Here is a 19197-nt window from a genome sequence, read left to right as displayed (position 1 = left end):
AGATATAGAGCTATACATTGGAGATGGTCTAAACAAGTAAATCAAAACCAACAGTTTTCTTGGGCCAAGTTGCCTTTGACCCAAGTCTGTTCCATTTTTCTGATTTCTCATTTACCCACATAGCTAATAACTAAATAAAACTCTGCTTAGTTAACTATTGTTGCTATAATTGAAAGTATATTTTTTTTTACTATAAATTAAAATACATTTCTTGATGCTATTCTTTTCTGATTTCTAACCTTTTCACTTCTTTTCTATTTCTGTCAGTTCCACGAACAAGCTTAAGCAACAACAACAACAAAAAACAAGAACTCTAGCTACGATGAGAGGCACAACGGAAGAAGAAGATGGATTCACGAGCTTCTCTGATGTTCTGATGCTGTTTGATGATGTCCTTAGCTCCGGAGACGTTGGAGAAGACGGCTTCGGATTCACCGGAAACGAGACTTCTCAAATGGTCTCTTTCGGCGGAGGAAACCAAAACGACGCCGAATTGCTCTTCTCACGACCCTCTTTCTCTCCCGCTTGTTGGAGTAAGCTTGAAGTTAACTTAAACCGGAAGCAACTAAACCGAGTTATGGTTTAGAGAGGATAATATCAAATATATTAGGAGTTATCTAATATATATGTAATCCTAGTTGTTGGTGTCGGATCCCGCACCAGAAGTACGAGACCAACCAAAGATTGCCACGTAGTCAAGATAATGGCCCATAAAGAATGAAGTCCATTGGACCCAGGAGTCAAAGGAACGGTCGAAGTGGCTGTCACCACTTCGAGAATCCGAAGTGATTACATTGCGACATGAGTTCGATGAAGAAGGCATGGGTAAGATGGTTCAAGGATATTTGGGCCGAATAGGCGAGGCCCACGAAGATCAGAGTCAACTCAAATTCAAACGTTGAGCATTAAAGTCAAAGAATCAAAACGGACACATTTAAGAAGGAATAATTGTGCTTAATTACTCATTTTAATGTCGTTTCTCTATGTATAAATATAGAGGCCAATGGCCATGTAAAGGGGACCCTTCCTCTCAAGAGAGAAATATTATAGCAATTTTCGTAACAATTCACAAGTTTTTATACATTCATTTTTGTCTCTCAAGAATAATCTTTCCCACTTAATAAAATACTTGAGTGTGTGAATCCAACATCCACATTTTGGCGCCGTCTGTGGGGAGAATTAGGTTCTTGAGTGGTCAGATTTTTTCTTTATCACACTTCCGAGATAAGCAACAATATCCGGAGGAGACGCCGCTGAGACATCATTGGCCGAAACCCTCAAAGCTATGCAGCAAACCATGTCGGACATATCACAAAAGTTCTCGGATGTGGAAAAGGCCGTCGATACGTTGCAAACATCCCAGGTATCTCTTAGTCAAAACGTCAATACTATACAAACTCGTGTTCGCTCTCTAAGTGCAGGAAACCCGGTGGGAATCCGAAGAGGGATATTCAACTCGCCAAGTTCCGCTGCACGAAATGAAACCAGCGGACAAACAACTCCTGGTGCTACTAATAACGTGGCTAAGACGTTGGAAGAAGAGACACAGCTCGGAGATGAAGAACAACTTGCAGCCCAATACGGGCAGGAGAACCTCGACCAGTTTGAGACCATGAGGAAGGTTAGCCAAGAATTAAAAGAAATGAAATCAAAATTTCATCAAGCTACAAGTTCGGAGCCAGACATCAATCGAGTCATTGAAGAGGCTAGGCGAACACCTTTCATCTCGCGAATTGCAAGTTTGAGGATCAAAGACTCCCGGAAACTCAAGTTGGACCCTTACAGCGGATTGGAGGATCCAAAAAGCTATCTCGCAGCTTTTCTGATCGCTGCTGGAAGAGTCGAGTTGGATGAAGCTGATGAGGACGCAGGCTACTGCAAGCTTTTTTCGGAGAATCTATGTGGCCAAGCTCTAATGTGGTTTACCCAATTAGAGCCGGGTTCGATCAGCAATTTCGACGAACTATCAGCCGTATTCTTAAAGCAATACTCCATCCTTATGGATAAAAGCGTTTCGGATGCCGATCTTTGGAACTTATCGCAAGGATCTAATGAGTCACTTCGAGTTTTTATCACCAAATTCAAAGGAGTGCTATCAAAGCTCCCAAGAATTTCGCAGCAATCAGCTTTATCTGCCCTACGAAAAGGATTGCGACATGATTCAAGGTTTAAAGAAGACTTAATACTTCATAAACCAGACACAATTCAGGATGCACTATTCCGCGCAAATAACTGGATGGAGGTAGAGGACGAAAAAGAAAGTTTTGCCAAAAGGAATAAACAAGAAAAGCCGGCAATCACCGTCCCTACCAAGAAGTTCGAGTCTAGGGAAAGCAAAGGACCAAGGAAATTTGGGTCGCAACCCTTCAACAGTACCGTCGGAAAGCAATTCCAAGGGAAAGGAAGATCAAACACTTGGGTCCGTGATGAAAGTCTATATTGCGATATTCATAAAGTAACCGGGCATTTAACCAAGGATTGCAGCGTTCTTAAAAAGTACCTCGCAGAGCTTTGGGCCAGTGGAGATCTTTCCAAATTCAATATAAAATATTTTGTGAAGGAATACCACGAAGCGAAGGAAAACTCCAAAGACCAAGATTCCAAAAGACCAAGATTATCCAACGAGGAAGAACCAAGGAGTTCGAAGGGTAAGATCAATGTGATTCTAGGAGGTTCCAAGTTTTGCGGAGATTCTATAAGTTCCATCAAGAAACATAGACGAAATATCCTACTCAAAGCAAACTTAAGCGAAGAAGTCGATTTTCAAGGTACATCAATATCATTTAATGAAGAAGAAACGCGGTACCTCGAAAGGCCGCATGATGATGCTCTAGTCATTACCCTTGACGTGGCTAACTTCGAAGTATCAAGAATCCTTATAGATACCGACAGTTCGGTCGATTTGATCTTTTTAAGTACTTTAGAAAGAATGGGAATCAGCCGAGGAGATATAGTAGGACCCCCATCTCCATTAGTTGTGTTCACAAGCGAGTCAGTCATGTCTCTCGGAACAATCAAGCTACCGGTCCTTGCCAAGAAGGTATCGAAGATCGTGGACTTCGTTGTCTTCGATAAACCCGCAGCTTACAATATCATCCTTGGGACACCCTGGATTTATCGAATGAAAGCAGTCCCTTCTACATACCATCAATGTATCAAATTTCCAACATCAAATGGGGTGGAAACAATTCAGGGAGATCAAGAAGCTTCACGGACATGTTACCTAGCTAGCCACCGTATGAAGATTCAATAGCAACTAACGAAGCCCGTAAAAGAGGGACTAAGAACAAAATTTCCTAGCGGGCAGAAGAAAGATGATGTAGTAATCGAAGTGGTGTTGGAAGAAGACAAGCCGGACCGGAAAATTTGAATTGGAGCAACTCTGTCTGGCCAAATAAAAGAAGCTTTGATCGAACTTTTAAAGAGAAACAAAACATCGTTTGCATGGTCAGCAGCAGACATGCCGGGTATAGATCCAAGTATAATTTGTCATGAGCTAAATGTAGATCCGAGCTTCAAGCCGGTGAAACAGAAAAGAAGAAAGCTCGGAGTAGAACGAGCCAAAATAGTAAATGACGAAGTAGATAAACTTTTGAAGATAGGATCCATAAGAGAAGTGCAATACCCAGAATGGATAGCAAACACTGTCGTCGTCAAAAAGAAAAACGGGAAAGATAGGGTTTGCATCGATTTCACAGACCTAAATAAAGCATGTCCCAAAGATAGTTTCCCGCTCCCACATATAGATCGACTTGTAGAGTCCACTGCTGGGAACGAGTTATTAACATTCATGGATGCCTTCTCGGGTAATAATCAAATAATGATGAACCCCGAAGATCAAGAAAAGACGTCATTCATTACAGATAGAGGTATCTATTGTTACAAGGTAATGCCTTTTGGTTTGAAAAATGCAGGAGCAACTTACCAACGGTTAGTTAACAAGATGTTCCATAATCATCTCGGGATCACAATGGAAGTCTACATAGATGATATGTTGGTTAAGTCGTTAAAGAAAGAGGATCACATTAAGCATTTAGAGGAATGTTTTGATATTCTCAATAAATATCAAATGAAACTGAATCCGGCGAAGTGCACATTTGGAGTCCCATCCGGAGAATTTCTTGGTTATATCGTGACAGAAAGAGGAATCGAAGCCAATCCAAATCAAATCAACGCCTTTCTGAACATGCCCTCTCCAAGAAACTTCAAAGAAGTGCAACGGTTGACTGGGAGAATTGCGGCTCTGAATCGTTTTATCTCGAGGTCAACAGATAAGTCGTTGCCTTTCTACCAAATTTTAAAAGGGAACAAAGGATTCCTTTGGGACGAGAAGTGTGAAGAAGCTTTTGGGCAGCTTAAAGCATACTTAACCACTCCGCCTATATTGTCCAAGCCGGAGGTGGATGAAAAACTTTATCTATACGTGTCGGTTTCGAACCACGCGGTTAGTGGAGTCTTGGTTCGGGAAGACCGTGGGGAGCAGAAACCAATTCACTACGTGAGCAAGTCAATGACGGACCCAGAAACCAGATACACAATGATGGAAAAACTCGCACTCGCAGTGGTGATATCGGCTCGAAAGCTACGCCCGTACTTTCAATCCCATCCGGTTGAGGTATTAACCAACCAGCCACTCCGAACAATACTTCATAGTCCAAGCCAGTCCGGACGATTGGCGAAATGGGCGGTGGAATTAAGCGAGTACGACATAGAGTTCAAAAGCCGGATCAGTATGAAGGCTCAGGTCTTAGCAGATTTCCTGACCGAACTACCAATACCTGGAACGATAAGACAACCGGAGAACCAAACTTGGAAGTTACACGTAGATGGGTCTTCAACAAAACAAGGATCCGGAGTGGGAATCAAGTTGGAGTCTCCGACGTCAGAAATTCTAGAACAATCATTCCGGTTGTTATTCAATGCCTCCAACAACGAGGCAGAATACGAAGCCCTGATTGCCGGACTTCGATTAGCACAAGGAGTTGGAGCTAAGGAAATATTAGCTTATTGCGATTCGCAACTGGTAGTTAACCAATTTAATGGAGACTATGAAGCCAAAGACTCAAGAATGGAAGCGTACCTCGAAGTGGTGAAGGATTTATCTAAAAATTTCTCGAAATTCGAACTAATCCGCATACCTCGGGGAGAGAATACAACTGCAGACGCACTTGCAGCATTAGCATCAACATCAGATCCTGAGTTGAAAAGAGTTATTTCAGTGGAATGCATTTCGGAGCGAAGCATTCAAGACAGCAAAGAAACCCTCGTCGTTACAAGGTCTCAAGCAGCGGCACGCGACCGTGGCGAACCAGAGATCAAACCGCCACCCAACAAGCGGAGGAAGTCAAGGGGATCAAATACATCTAACAAGGAACCCGTTGCCCCAGCTGAAGATGTAATTCCAGAAACAATATTAGAAACCGAACCGTTAATCGAGGAGGATGTTCTTGAACCAACGAACATCCCGAGCCAGAGCCACGAGTATTTCGCAAGGTTGACCAAATTCCGGCTAAAGACTGGGGGGCTGACTGGAGGGAGCCAATAAAGCACTACATCATGACAGGTGAGCTCCCAAAGAATAAATGGCAGGCCAGGAAAATGAAAGTCGTTAGCGCGAAATTTTGTCTGTCAAAGGATGCGTTATATAGACGAGGTATCAGTGACCCTTACCTATTATGCATTTTTGGGCCCGAAGTTGAAATCGTCATGAGCGAAGTGCATGAAGGATTATGTGGGAGTCATTCATCAGGAAGAGCTATGGCTTTTAAAGTTAAGAGAATGGGATATTTTTGGCCCACTATGATCACTGATTGTGTTAAGTTCGCCCAAAGATGCAAGCGCTGTCAACTCCATGCACCATTGATCCATCAACCGTCGGAATTATTCTCCTCCATTTCCGCCCCATACCCGTTTATGAGATGGTCAATGGACATCATTGGACCATTACACAAATCAACTCGAGGTGTACAGTACCTTTTAGTCCTTACGGACTACTTTTCAAAATGGATTGAAGCTGAGGCGTATGTTGGTATCAAGGATTCGGCGGTGAAGACCTTTATTTGGAAAAACATTATATGTCGACATGGAGTTCCGTACGAAATAGTCACTGATAATGGACCACAATTCATTTCACACGAGTTCGATGCCTTTTGTGCGGACTGGGGAATCAAAGTTAGTTATTCTACTCCACGATATCCGCAAGGAAACGGACAAGCTGAAGCCGCGAACAAGACAATATTAAGCAATCTCAAGAAACGCTTAAGTCATCTAAAGGGAGGATGGTATGAAGAACTCCAACCCGTCCTGTGGGCCTATCGTACAACCCCTAGGCGACCTACAGGAGAAACTCCATTCTCTTTGGTTTATGGCATGGAGGCGGTAGTACCAGCTGAACTCAATGTGCCCGGACTTCGTCGAACAGAAGCACCGTTAAATGAGGAAGAAAATTCAGCAATGCTTAACGATTCACTAGATACCATAAATGAAAGGCGTGATCAAGCTCTAATTCGGATCCAGAATTACCAACAGGCAGCAGCCCGGTATTACAATTCAAAGGTTAAAAGTAGGCTGTTCTTCGTGGGAGATTACGTATTAAGGCGCGTTTTTGACAACAAAAAAGAAGAAGGTGCCGGAAAACTCGGTATTAATTGGGAAGGACCTTACATTATTACCGAAGTGGTTCGAAACGGTGTTTATAGGTTGAAAGACCTAGAAGACAATCCAGTGAAGCGACCTTGGAATGTGATCAACTTAAAGAAGTTTTATGTTTAAAGCTATATGCATTATTTTTGTACATGAACTACGGTGTGGCTTGATCCCGAGATGGGTACGTAGGCAGCTCGGAAATGAGTTCAGCTATTAATAAAAATTTGTTTTATTTCTTTATTAAAAGAAAAAGGTTCGATTGTGCGAACAAGTGAAGCAAATAAAGGTTCGGCTATGCGAACATACAAAAGATTGGAAATAGAGCGTTATTTAAAAGACGGAATGTCCTTCATCGTACACTTCGGATTATGGAAATCTTGTTGATGAGCAGAACACTTCAACTCCTTGACCAGCAAGATCGAGGATCAGCATCATGCAGTCCGGAATTCGAGCAAAGTCAGAAATTCCAAGCTCAATCCACTCTCCGGGGTGAGATTCAAGGATGTGAAGATCTCTTGACACTGTAGTAAGCCTGCGTTGCATCCGGTTAATCCTCTTCCGAAGTCTCCTCTTTTCCGACATAAGCTTCCGGTGTTGAAGCTCGAGTGCATCTATGAACGCCGTCGCCGTTCCTTGATCTCTGATTAGGAGATCCCTGATCAAAGCACAGGGGGCTCGGATCTGAGATCTCAAGAAGCCGCGAAGTGGAGGAGGCTGCCTGTTTGGCTCATTTGGAACATCTTCATTCATCATTCCGATTCTGGAGAAGTCGGGCATAGATTCTGAACAGCGTAGATTGAACTCCATACCTGCTAAAATAAAAAAAAGGAGAGTGGTGAGGAGTAAAGGGGAATTGAATCTATAATTTATAGGAACCCCATATCCCTAGCAAGTTGCGGATTCTATCCAAGGAATGGAATGATTCGCGGAGAGATTTATGCCCTCGAACGGATCCTGCATTAAAAGATGCATCTCCAAGAATATTTGGAAAGAAAGGAAAGTAGCAAATATTTCCATAAATAAAAAGGGGCCGAAGCCCATTACGAGTTTTAAAAAAAAAAAAAAGAGAAGAAGTGAAGAAGATAAAAGAACATTTATGGGAGAGGCTCAGGAACAGGCTCCTTCATCGCCGGTTTAGTTTCCGAAGTGGACGCCTTGTTCGTGGCATCCACTTCGGAACGATCCCGAACGCGTTTCCGGCAGTTGCTGGCCTCCTCCTCCAAGTCCTCTTCCTCTTCACTGTCGGATGGAACGGGGCAGACAGGGGCGTTCACGGGACCCGGGACTCCTCTGGCGCGGAGATACATCCGAAGCATCTTCGGGATCTCAGCAACGGAGTCGAAGTTCCGCCACTCCCATTGAAAGGGATCGCTCTCCAAGGCCCGTATCTTCCTTTCCACCCGAGCGATGCGAGCCTCGAGCGTCTGCCTTTTGAGTCCCAGCCGCTGCCTCTCTTCACATAAGCGACGGTGCTTGTCGGCAACCTAACATAAAAATGAGTGAATAAGACGAAACAAGAAGTTTTTAAATCAAAAACTTTAATAGTTACCTTGTCAATAAAATCGCAAGCCTCTTTCTTCTCCTTCGAAGGAAAGTGAAAGACGGCGTGAGGGAAGAGAACGCCGGCCGGTTCAAAGCCGTCGCCGGACAAGAAGAGTGGGCTGCCGGGATCAACGGGGGCTACTGTTTCGTTTTCCATTCTTAAAATATTTCTCAAGCAAGATTCTAGAGTCATGTTTAAATAAAGCTTAAGAGGTAGGTGAGCCTTTATTTATAATGATTTAGGGTTTGTCTTGGAACCATAAATCCATTAATGATAGCGTGCCCAAGTGGTTTAAACCATTTTTGGAAAATCGAGAAAAGGCAATTATTGCATTAAAAGACGAGCCGTTTTCCTTGAGAAGGGAAAGAGCAACCGTCGCATTAACTACAAAAGTTTCTAAGGCCCAAGCCCAACAAGTTTACCGAGTTGACTAAACCCGAAGTGGGGAACTCGCTTTAAGCCGAGCTCAGCTCTCGCATCCTAAAGAGAAAGGTCTGATCAGCCTAAAAATCTCGAAAGCATTGCCACAAGGCCACAAAAGGTTAAAAGCGGACTTTGCAAACCCGCATATAATTTTAACCAAACCCCCTGGGGTCACAACCTAGAAAGGTTTAAAAGCCTCCTCAGACAAATATCTTGTTCAAAAGAAACAATAAAGCCTTCTTAGGCCAAAAATAAGTTTGGAATTAAGTCTTAAAATTAAAGGGACAATCCCCAATTTAAAGTGGACACAGCCACTACGGAGTGATCTCCACCTCGGACTCCGGCTCAGCAATCAGAGTTTCATTCACCTCCTTGACTGGTGCTTGATCAGATGAAGCTCCCTGACCACCCTCCGCGGTACAACCAACCTCCGGAGTGACCTCCGGTATCACAGGAGCTACGGGCGGGACAATGCCTTCCGTCTCGCTTGAACCTGGAAATAATAATTCCAGTCAATCAAAGGTACAAGGTAAGAAAAGGTAAGCCTCCGGAGCCAAGCGTTACCTGCCCAGTCCAAACCCGATTCACTTATAGGAGGTGATTCAGTAAAGAATTTCTCGAAGTCAAGCGGGTTGAAGGTCGAAGTGGGAAGAGCTGCCAAGCGACTCCGTTTTTCAGAAAGATTAGTTGACAGCTCAGTCCTCTCTTGCTCCTCAGAGAAATCTGCTTCATGGATTTGATCCAGCAGAATCAGGTTGCTTTCATGCTCTTTGATGTCTGACTCTAAGTCCGACCTAGCCTTCTCAGTTTGCATGAAGCGAATGGCCCCTTGGATCAACTCCATCCCGCGTCCCTTAACCTCCTTTCTGGCCTTCGATGTCGACCTTGCCAACTCAGAATCACGCAACTTGGCTAGCGCCTTGTATTTCGCGTCAAGCTCGATAAGTTGGTTGTTCAGGGTGTCGGCGGTTGATTCGGATTCATGAAGTCTACCCTGAACACCAGAAAGTTCGTCCTGGAGCTTGTAATTCCGGTCGTAGTAGTCTTGCAGCTCCCCCTTTACTTGCGCCAGCTCGGATGTTAACCTGTCGACCTTATCCTCCAGATCGTGCTTGGAGCCAGCAGAAGAATTGAGTTCAGTCTCAAGAGCTGAGAATTTCTTCTTCCACATATCAATTTCCTTCTCCCGTCCAATGACCAACCCTTCGTAATGTTCGATCATGTCGTTAAGTTCGCTATGAGCCTGGCATCATACATGAACCCGGGATGGCGATTCAGTTCGCGGAATGGCAATACAATAAAAACAAAAAAAAAAGGGGGAAGAAAACGGAACTAACCCGAGATGAATGATAAGCGTGAAGCAAATAGCGTTCACGAATTGCAGGGCGCCATTTGTTGAAATCTGGCAAGATCGAACCCGAACGGGTCTTGAAGCATCGGAAGACGCTGCCTTCTGTCTCCATAGCTGCGAAGAAGGAAGAATTGTAAAAATTGGAATTTTAATAAAGACAAAAAGTTTAAGCATGTATAGATCACCAAACCTGAAAGCGATTTGTCTTGAGGGACAAGAGCAGGCTTCAGCCTCGAGGAAGCATCTCGAGATTCAGAATCTCCACTTTTAGGGGATGCACTCCGAGCAGTCTTTTCGCTGACGGGCTGGGAAGAAGAAAACATGTCAACAGGACGGGGAGGACCCATTGGTTCAGTAGGAGGGGAGGATCGAGGTGAACGGTCAGTCCGGGCCCTTGATTTCTCCCTTCGCGGAGACAAGTCATCACGGGACGACTTGTCCCTCTTCTTACGAACCAAATTCTTAAGTGGTTCGTTGCTAAAATCGTCTCGGGGAGGACGAGGAGAATCACGACGAGGAGACCGCTCTCTCCGAGGAGAACGTTCGTCGCGGCGCTCGCGGCGAGGTGTTAACCTAAAAGCAGCAACGGATCTTGCTCCCTCGGAGCTGTTGTCATCGACCAGCAGGGTCCTACTGTAATCTTTTTTGTCAATGGCGGTCGCAAGGAACGCCTTGTTTTCATCACAAGCCTCTGCTATCGGCTTGGAGAGCTTCTTACGCTGGGCAGCGAGGGCCCGAGCTGACATTCCCTGAGTTGAGGGAGGAGGCGGAAGACGATGAAGTAGATTGGGAGGACTCATCCTGAGTTTCCGGTTGGCCTCGACAAACCGGTCGAGGGTGAAAGAATTCCAAAGGGTTTCCCCTTCAAGGATTGTTTTGAAGAACTTGACAAATTCTTCGGTCGGGAGAGTTGAAGCGATGAAAGCTGCGAAATGAAACAACGAATTCGGTCAGTAAAAAATAATAATAAACAATAAAGGAATATACGACCTAGTCTCTACCAGGTTTCGCAGACCACTTCGATGGGAGTATATCGGAAAGATTCCCAATCGAAGCGGGAGTTTTCTTAATCAGAAACCAAGGATGGTGCCAGTTCTCATCCTTGTTCGGGAGGTGCGAGATGACGTTTCTATTGGCATTTGGATACGCTGAGAAGTACCCAGTTTTCTTTGATGAACTCCTTACGCTTAGGAGTTCATTCAGCTCGGGGACTCCAATGACGTAGCCGGCCTCCGCCGCAACGGTTATAATCCTGAGGATGGTTCGGAGGAGATTGGGGGTTAATTGAGGTAAAGCGATCTCGAGAGCCGCCAAGAATCGAACTAGGGCTTCAGGAAGGGGGAAGGTCAATCCGCAGCCCTTGAAGTAAATTTCGTAAACGCAAAAGTAGCCGGCACGGTGGTTCTCAGGAGATTCCGTAGGGTCGGCTATTTGCGCCTCCGCTATAATTCCAGGAGGAATTTGACAAAGCCCCTTCAATCGCTCAAGGGATTGAAGAGTACAGGTGGATTTGTAATGAGGACCGGCGATGTCGTTAGGACGAGTGCATTCGTCATTACTAGAACGCCTCTCGTCGTAAGACGGAGATTCAGGTCTTTCAGAATCAGAAGTCATCGAATAAAAATGAAAAATTCAAGGTCCGGCGAAGAGAGGTTTTTTTTGTGAAGAAGAGAAGAGAGAGTTTTTGATTAAAGTACAAAAGTAAAAGAAGAGAGTAATGGTGAAAAGAAGTTACCTCAAGCTAATGATGAAACCGCCTCGGAAGTCGTGTGGGAAGTGGGAAGGTTTTTCCCGTTTTAATAGTAATTAAACAATATACGGTCATAATGATGACAGATGTCACTCAGTTAAAAAAGGCTAGTGCCGAAATTAAAGGAGTGATGAGATTTTCGGCGGGAAATCAGAAAGATTCTCGAGCGCAATCTTTGGCTATTTGAGCATTTAAAGTCCTCCGAATTGGAATAGCACTTCGAAGAACTTGGGGGGCTAATTGTTGGTGTCGGATCCCGCACCAGAAGTACGAGACCAACCAAAGATTGCCACGTAGTCAAGATAATGGCCCATAAAGAATGAAGTCCATTGGACCCAGGAGTCAAAGGAACGGTCGAAGTGGCTGTCACCACTTCGAGAATCCGAAGTGATTACATTGCGACATGAGTTCGATGAAGAAGGCATGGGTAAGATGGTTCAAGGATATTTGGGCCGAATAGGCGAGGCCCACGAAGATCAGAGTCAACTCAAATTCAAACGTTGAGCATTAAAGTCAAAGAATCAAAACGGACACATTTAAGAAGGAATAATTGTGCTTAATTACTCATTTTAATGTCGTTTCTCTATGTATAAATATAGAGGCCAATGGCCATGTAAAGGGGACCCTTCCTCTCAAGAGAGAAATATTATAGCAATTTTCGTAACAATTCACAAGTTTTTATACATTCATTTTTGTCTCTCAAGAATAATCTTTCCCACTTAATAAAATACTTGAGTGTGTGAATCCAACATCCACACTAGTGAGATTAGGATTTGAGAGATTAGCATAAATAGAGAGGTCGAGTCATGACCTAATTGTGTGAGAGTTGTGTGGTTTTAAGAGAGAACAAGAGCTTAAGTTTTGAGTTAGTTTCTTAAGCATAATAAAGTGAGTTTTACTTTGTTGATCTTGTAGTCTTATTCATACAAATCTCTATTCTATATTTGGTATAAGAGCAGAGCGTGTAAGATCCGTGAGACATCATGAGTGAAATTACGGATGGATCAAACACGGCTTTGGCGACGGTGAAAGACGGAGGAAGCTCATCATCCATCAAGTGTCATATGCTCACCGCTACTAATTACACAGTATGGGCCATGAGGATGAGAATCCTACTTCGTGTTCACAAGGTGTGGGATATCGTTGAGAATTCATCGGAGGACGAAGAGAAGAACGACATAGCCATGGCGTTGTTGTTTCAATCAATTCCCGAATCACTTGTCTTACAAGTTGGAAAGTCGGATACTGCTAAGAAGGTTTGGGAATCTATAAAATCAAAACACTTGGGCGCAGAAAGAGTTAAGGAAGCAAGGCTGCAAACCTTAATGGCAGAATTCGATCGTTTGAAGATGAAAGACACCGAGACAATTGATGACTTTGCAAGCAAGTTATCCGAAATCTCTTCAAAGTCAGCATCATTGGGAGAAACCATTGAAGAAAGTAAGCTTGTAAAGAAATTTCTCAAGAGTTTTCCTCGCAAAAGATACATTCAAATCGTGGCTTCACTTGAACAAGTACTAGACCTCAAGAAAATAAGCTTCGAAGAGATTACAGGGAGACTTAAAGTCTATGAGGAGCGTGTCACTGAAGAAGAGGAAGCTCAAAATGAACAAGGCAAGATGATGTATGCTAATATGGAGTCAAATGCCTCTCAGCCTACTCGTGAATTTGGAGGAGAATATAGAACCAGAGGACGTGGAGGAAGATTCTTTAATAGAGGAAGAGGACGAGGCCGGTATAATGGAACAAGAGATACCTCAAAAGTAACGTGCTATAGATGTGATAAGCTTGGTCACTTTGCATCTGATTGCCCGGACCGTTTGCTTAAGCTGCAAGAAACACAAGAAAACGATACAAAGAGCACAGTGGACGCAGATGAGTTAATGATGCACGAGGTAGCGTATCTAAATGAAGATAAGGTCCTACCTAGCAAGTATGAAACAAATTCTGGAGAATACAATGTGTGGTACCTTGACAATGGCGCTAGTAACCATATGACCGGAGATAAGCGTTATTTTTCAACTATGGATAAGACTATCACCGGAAAAGTAAGGTTTGGTGACGATTCTCGAATAGATATCAAAGGAAAAGGTACCATAGAATTTATCGACAGAAACGGAGAGCTAAGGAAGATGGTTGATGTCTACTTTATTCCCGAACTTAAAAGTAACATCATTAGTCTTGGTCAGGCAACAGAATCGGGTTGTGATGTGAGGATGAAAGGAGAGAGTCTAACAATGCATGACCAAGACGGGAAGCTACTTGTGAAAACATTGAGATCAAGAAATCGCCTCTACAAAGTAAGTATGGGAATCAAGGAGACAATGTGTTTATATACAACAACTCAAGTTGATTCAATAAGATGGCATGCAAGGCTAGGTCATATCAATCATGAAACAATGAAGACAATGATAAAAAGGGAACTTGTAATGGGAATCTCACTTGGTAACTTTGAGAAGGAAATATGTGGCTCGTGCTTACTTGGGAAGCAAACAAGGAAAGTTTTTCCTCAAGTTACAATGTATCGTGCCACTAAACCACTTGAGTTGATCCACAGGGATCTATGTGGTCCAATCACACCAAGCACGGTGGCGGGTAACAAGTATGTTTTTGTGCTTATCGATGACTACTCCAGATATATGTGGACGGTGCTGTTAAAGGAGAAGAGTGAGGCTTTCGAGAAGTTTAAGAGATTTAAGGCTGTAGTAGAGCAAGAAACAGGGGAAAAGGTACAAACCTTCAGGACAGATAGGGGAGGTGAATTTGTTTCTTTAGAGTTCAATGATTTTTGTGTAGTTTCGGGCATAAGAAGACATCTCACAGCTCTATACACTCCACAACAAAACGGAGTTGTTGAAAGGCGCAATAGAACTCTCATGGAAATGACTCAGAGCATCCTAAAGCACATGAGGGTTCCAAATCGTTTTTGGGGAGAAGCTGTGAGGCACTCCACGTATCTTTTAAACAGAATAGCTACACGATCTCTAAAGGACAAGACACCATACGAGATGCTACGACAAAAGGTCCCGAATGTTAATCATCTCAGAGTTTTCGGGTGTGTTGGATATGCGAAAACAGAGGCGTCACATTTGAAGAAACTGGATGATAGGTCACGTGTGTTGGTCCATTTAGGTACGGAGCCTGGATCGAAAGCATACAGGTTGTATGATCCGAAGAATAGAAAAGCAGTGGTGAGTCGCGACGTGATCTTTGATGAAACAAAGGGCTGGAATTGGAACAAAAACGATACGGAGAATGATAACACGAGAGAGCTTAGAATCGAGTTTGGTATTTTCGGGAATCATGGTATACTAGAAACAGAGCATATAAAAGAAACAGAGGTGCCAGAAGCTGTTGAAACCAACACCGGAATAGAAGAGAATGAGTCCACAGGACACGAAACCGGCGGAGAGTCCTCAGAGAATGAAAGCAACGACGATAGTGAGAAACAAAACCAAGCTGCTGCGGGAAGAATAGTAACTAAGTTAGGAAGAGTAGTGACAAAGCCTAAGTACCTACAAGACTATGTGTTGATGAGTGAAGCAGAAGGAGAGAGGCTGCTAATGGCTTTAAATGATGAGCCATGGGATTTTTCAGAAGCAAGAGAGTCAAAAGAGTGGTTGGCTGCGTGCAAAGATGAGATTCATTCAATTGAGAAGAACAAAACTTGGAATCTTGTTGAACTACCACAAGAAATAAAGCCTATAGGACTAAAATGGGTCTTTAAACTCAAGAAAAATTCTGATGGTAGCATAAGCAAGCACAAGGCCAGACTCGTTGCAAAGGGATATGTGCAGCGACATGGAATTGATTTTGAGGATGTATTTGCTCCAGTAGCACGGATTGAGACAATTCGTCTTCTCTTGAGCCTTGCAGCGTCTAGTGGATGGGAAATACATCATCTCGATGTTAAAACTGCGTTTCTTCATGGAGAATTAAAGGAAACAGTTTATGTGATGCAACCAGAAGGTTTTGTGGTAAAAGGACATGAGAACAAAGTTTATAAGCTTAGCAAGGCCTTGTATGGTTTGAGACAAGCTCCAAGGGCGTGGAATGAGAAGCTAAACCAAGTATTGAATGAACTTGAATTCAAGAAGTGCACCAAAGAGCCATCAGTCTATAGAAAACGGGTTGATCAACACATTCTTCTTGTCGCAGTCTATGTTGATGATTTATTTGTCTCAAGAACAAGTCTTAAGGTCATAGAGGGTTTCAAGAAAGAGATGGCGATGAAATTCGAAATGAGTGATCTTGGTAAACTAACCTACTATCTCGGAATTGAAGTTTGTCAACTTAGAGAAGGAATAGCTTTGAATCAAAGAAGATATGCACTAAAAATATTAGAGGAAGCTGGTATGACAGAATGTAATCCGGTGCATACACCAATGGAAGCAGGTTTGAAGTTATCAAAAGCCTTGGAGGAGAAGGACATTGATGCCACAAGCTATAGGAAAAATGTTGGTTGTCTTCGTTATCTACTACACACGAGACCAGACCTATCCTATTGTGTTGGTGTGTTAAGTCGATATATGCAACAACCTAAGGAGTCACATGGGGCAGCAATGAAGCAATGCTTGAGGTATTTAAAGGGGACAACTACTCTCGGATTGTTTTTTGGTAAAAGTAAAGAAGTACCAAGGTTAATAGGCTATAGCGATAGTAGCCATAACATTGATCCGGACGATGGGAAAAGCACAATGGGACATGTGTTTTATTTTGGTAAGAGTCCAATAACTTGGTGTTCGCAGAAGCAAGATGTTGTGGCAATGTCCTCATGCGAGGCATAATTTATGGCGGGAACGGAAGCTGCAAAGCAAGCTATTTGGCTTCAAGACCTACTAAGTGAAATCGTCGAAGCTCCTTGTAAGAAGGTTACCATACTTATCGACAATCAATCGGCAATTGCACTCACAAAGAATCCTGTCTTCCACGGCAGAAGCAAGCACATACATAGACGCTACCACTTCATAAGAGAATGCGTTGAGAATGGGCTAATCGAGGTACTACATGTTTCGGGTGAAGAGCAAAAGGCGGACATACTAACCAAAGCACTTGGGAGAGTCAAGTTCAAGGAAATGAGGAGTCTCATTGGAGTTAAGGACATGGCGCAAGAAGACTTCAAGCTTAAGAGGGAGAATGTTGGAGTAAACTTGAAGTTAACTTAAACCGGAAGCAACTAAACCGAGTTATGGTTTAGAGAGGAGAATATCAAATATATTAAGAGTTATCTAATATATATGTAATCCTAGTGAGATTAGGATTTGAGAGACTAGTATAAATAGAGAGGTCGAGTCATGACCTAATTGTGTGAGAGTTGTGTGGTTTTTAAAAGAGAACAAGAGCTTAAGTTTTGAGTTAGTTTCTTAGGCATAATAAAGTGAGTTTACTTTGTTGATCTTGTAGTCTTATTCATACAAATCTCTATTCTATACCGCTTCTCCTCTCTCTTCACGCAATAACGCTTTTGCGGTCGATGATAAATCTTGTATATGCAATTCCTAATTCGACTTTCGAATAGATTCGTTAGTTCCGCAGCTCTGGGAGATAATTCCATAATTCCATTTTTTAATTAAGAGGCAAGGAGGAATACCGCTTTAGATTTAGAAAAAAAAAAGTAAAGGGAGAATGCCGCTAACCTTGCTGCTGATCCCATTCCCGCATGAAGTCTACTAAGGCGTCGCCCGCCTTTTTTTCGGAACTTGGCCTTTCCTGCCCTTGTAAGGCAGAAATTTTGCGCATAACTTATACTCCCTCTGTCCCATTTTATTAGATGTTTAGACTAAAAGCACAGAAATTAAGAAACAATAAATGTTTTCTCATTTATGAAAATTCAACCAATAGAAGAGGATACTGCATAATTAAAATAATTAAAAACTATTAAACTAATATAAATCATGCATTGAAAGTAGAGAAAATCTTATATAATGGAACAAATGAAAAGGTCTAAAACATCTTATATATTGGGACAGATGGAGTATATAATAAACATTCCTATAGTTAATACTTAATATTACTTGTACTTTTAGTGAAGCTTTAAGGGTCAATTAGTGATTGTTTTCCTTGATTAAAAAGTACACAGTATAAATTATAAAACCATAATAAATTTTATATCTTTGTTTAAGATTAAAGAAAAAGGATAATCAATCAGATTATTGGCATCATTGCATGCAACAACACAAGATCCTTCTTTTTTTTTGGGTCTAATAACTCAAGATCCTTATGATGTACTTATATATATTGGTTTCATGTTTGTCACTTTCGTAGAAGAAGAGAATCAGTTCGGGTGATGAGCACGACCGGGTCTGCGATCCAAAACCGGGTAAGAGATGCAAGCGAGATCAGACGAAGTCATCGGTTGGAAATGCTAAGGTTTGGCTTAAAAGTTACATAAATAGTGTGTATAATTATGTATAATTATCTAATGGATTAGCTATTTGGATGAATAATAGTAACTAACAAATGCTATTCATAAAAATAGGTTAAGAAAGAAAAGGTTGGTGAAAGAATCACAGCATTGCAACAGTTGGTTTCTCCATATGGCAAGGTGGATCATTATACTAAAACAAGTTACCTTCTCTCTTTATTTTTGGTTCTTATATCTCTTATCAACATAATATTGATCGAAAATCAAAACCCTGAATTTAGGTGATTAAAGTTTGATGTAAACTTGAAACTTTTACTATAGTTACGTCATTTGGTTTAAGCTTGGAACATTACTTGTAGAGAGATATTTACGGAATAAACTTTACTGTTTTGGAGGTACATTATGTGATTTGGTAATTAAAATTAATTTACTTTCTACATTTTAATTAGAAGATCTAATTTGGAAAACTTGAATAGACAGATACAGCATCAGTGTTGCATGAAACAATGGGTTACATAAAATTCTTACAAGACCAAGTTCAAGTTCTTTCAACCCCTTACTTCAAACATAACCCTCTTGTAAGTCATACATCATCCTTTTGTATTCTCTTATTTATCTTTTGTTATACTTTTTTATGGTATCCTTTTTTTTTTGTTACACTATCAATAAAACCGGAAGATATGTATTTTTCCATGATTCAAAACGACTGTTTTAAGACTTAAAAAATGACTATTTTGACGGTTTTTTGACTGATGAATAGTTGATGTGTCGTCGTCAGGACGACGAAGACACCGGAGGAGTAAACCCGACGATGAAAGTGAAAGAGTTGAGAAGCAATGGTTTATGTCTTGTTCCACTAGCTTGGACCGTACACGTAACGGTGTTGATTTATGGTCCTCTGCTATCTATCTTGTCACCAGTCACACCAAAAGTGAACCAGTAGAGACTGTGGAAGTTAAATCTTATAAAGATAAGCTTTTTGATGCATACAAGTATTTTTGTTTGAGCGTTGATACATAATTAATGGAATGCTTAGAGTATCCCCATTGCCCGAAAAAACGATTTTCTCAGTGTCAGTATAAAGGATTTTTCCCTCGTGTTCGGCTATAGCGGGAACCCTG

At 42.2% G+C, this 19197-nt stretch overlaps 2 protein-coding genes across 2 annotated transcripts; one reads left to right on the top strand and one right to left on the bottom strand.

The window, feature by feature from the left end:
• The first annotated feature begins 322 nt into the window (after positions 1-322).
• On the top strand, positions 323-19185 carry LOC9327598 (transcription factor bHLH113). Its single transcript, XM_021011087.1, is given in 7 exon segments — positions 323-521; positions 17144-17234; positions 17985-18081; positions 18191-18256; positions 18553-18654; positions 18855-18948; positions 18951-19185. Coding segments are annotated over 7 exon segments (795 nt in total). The 3' UTR covers positions 19097-19185.
• Positions 8926-11576, bottom strand: LOC110224642 (meiosis-specific protein ASY2-like). The gene is made up of 5 exons (XM_021011044.1): positions 10964-11576; positions 10153-10887; positions 9949-10076; positions 9178-9854; positions 8926-9121 (listed from the first exon to the last, which is right to left on the bottom strand). The coding sequence occupies exons 1-5, from the start codon at positions 11574-11576 to the stop codon at positions 8926-8928; spliced, it is 2349 nt and encodes a 782-aa protein (XP_020866703.1).
• Positions 19186-19197: the final 12 nt, after the last annotated feature.

This window comes from Arabidopsis lyrata (genome assembly GCF_000004255.2).
Source record: "Arabidopsis lyrata subsp. lyrata unplaced genomic scaffold ARALYscaffold_1, whole genome shotgun sequence".
In the NCBI taxonomy this organism is placed as follows: Eukaryota; Viridiplantae; Streptophyta; class Magnoliopsida; order Brassicales; family Brassicaceae; genus Arabidopsis; species Arabidopsis lyrata.
The sequence above is the reverse complement of the archived record's forward strand: the minus strand, read 5'-3'. Positions and strand labels throughout refer to the sequence as shown.

What these genes read in the sequence shown, in the direction of transcription:
- LOC110224642 (XM_021011044.1), bottom strand. Translation starts at nt 11,576, where the DNA reads ATGACTTCTGATTCTGAAAGACCTGAATCTCCGTCTTACGACGAGAGG. An exon ending in ACGCTTATCATTCATCTCGG is followed by an intron (nt 9,855 to 9,948) that starts GTTAGTTCCGTT and finishes GTATGATGCCAG; the next exon opens with GCTCATAGCGAACTTAACGA. An exon ending in GAATCGGGTTTGGACTGGGC is followed by an intron (nt 9,122 to 9,177) that starts AGGTAACGCTTG and finishes CTTTGATTGACT; the next exon opens with GGAATTATTATTTCCAGGTT.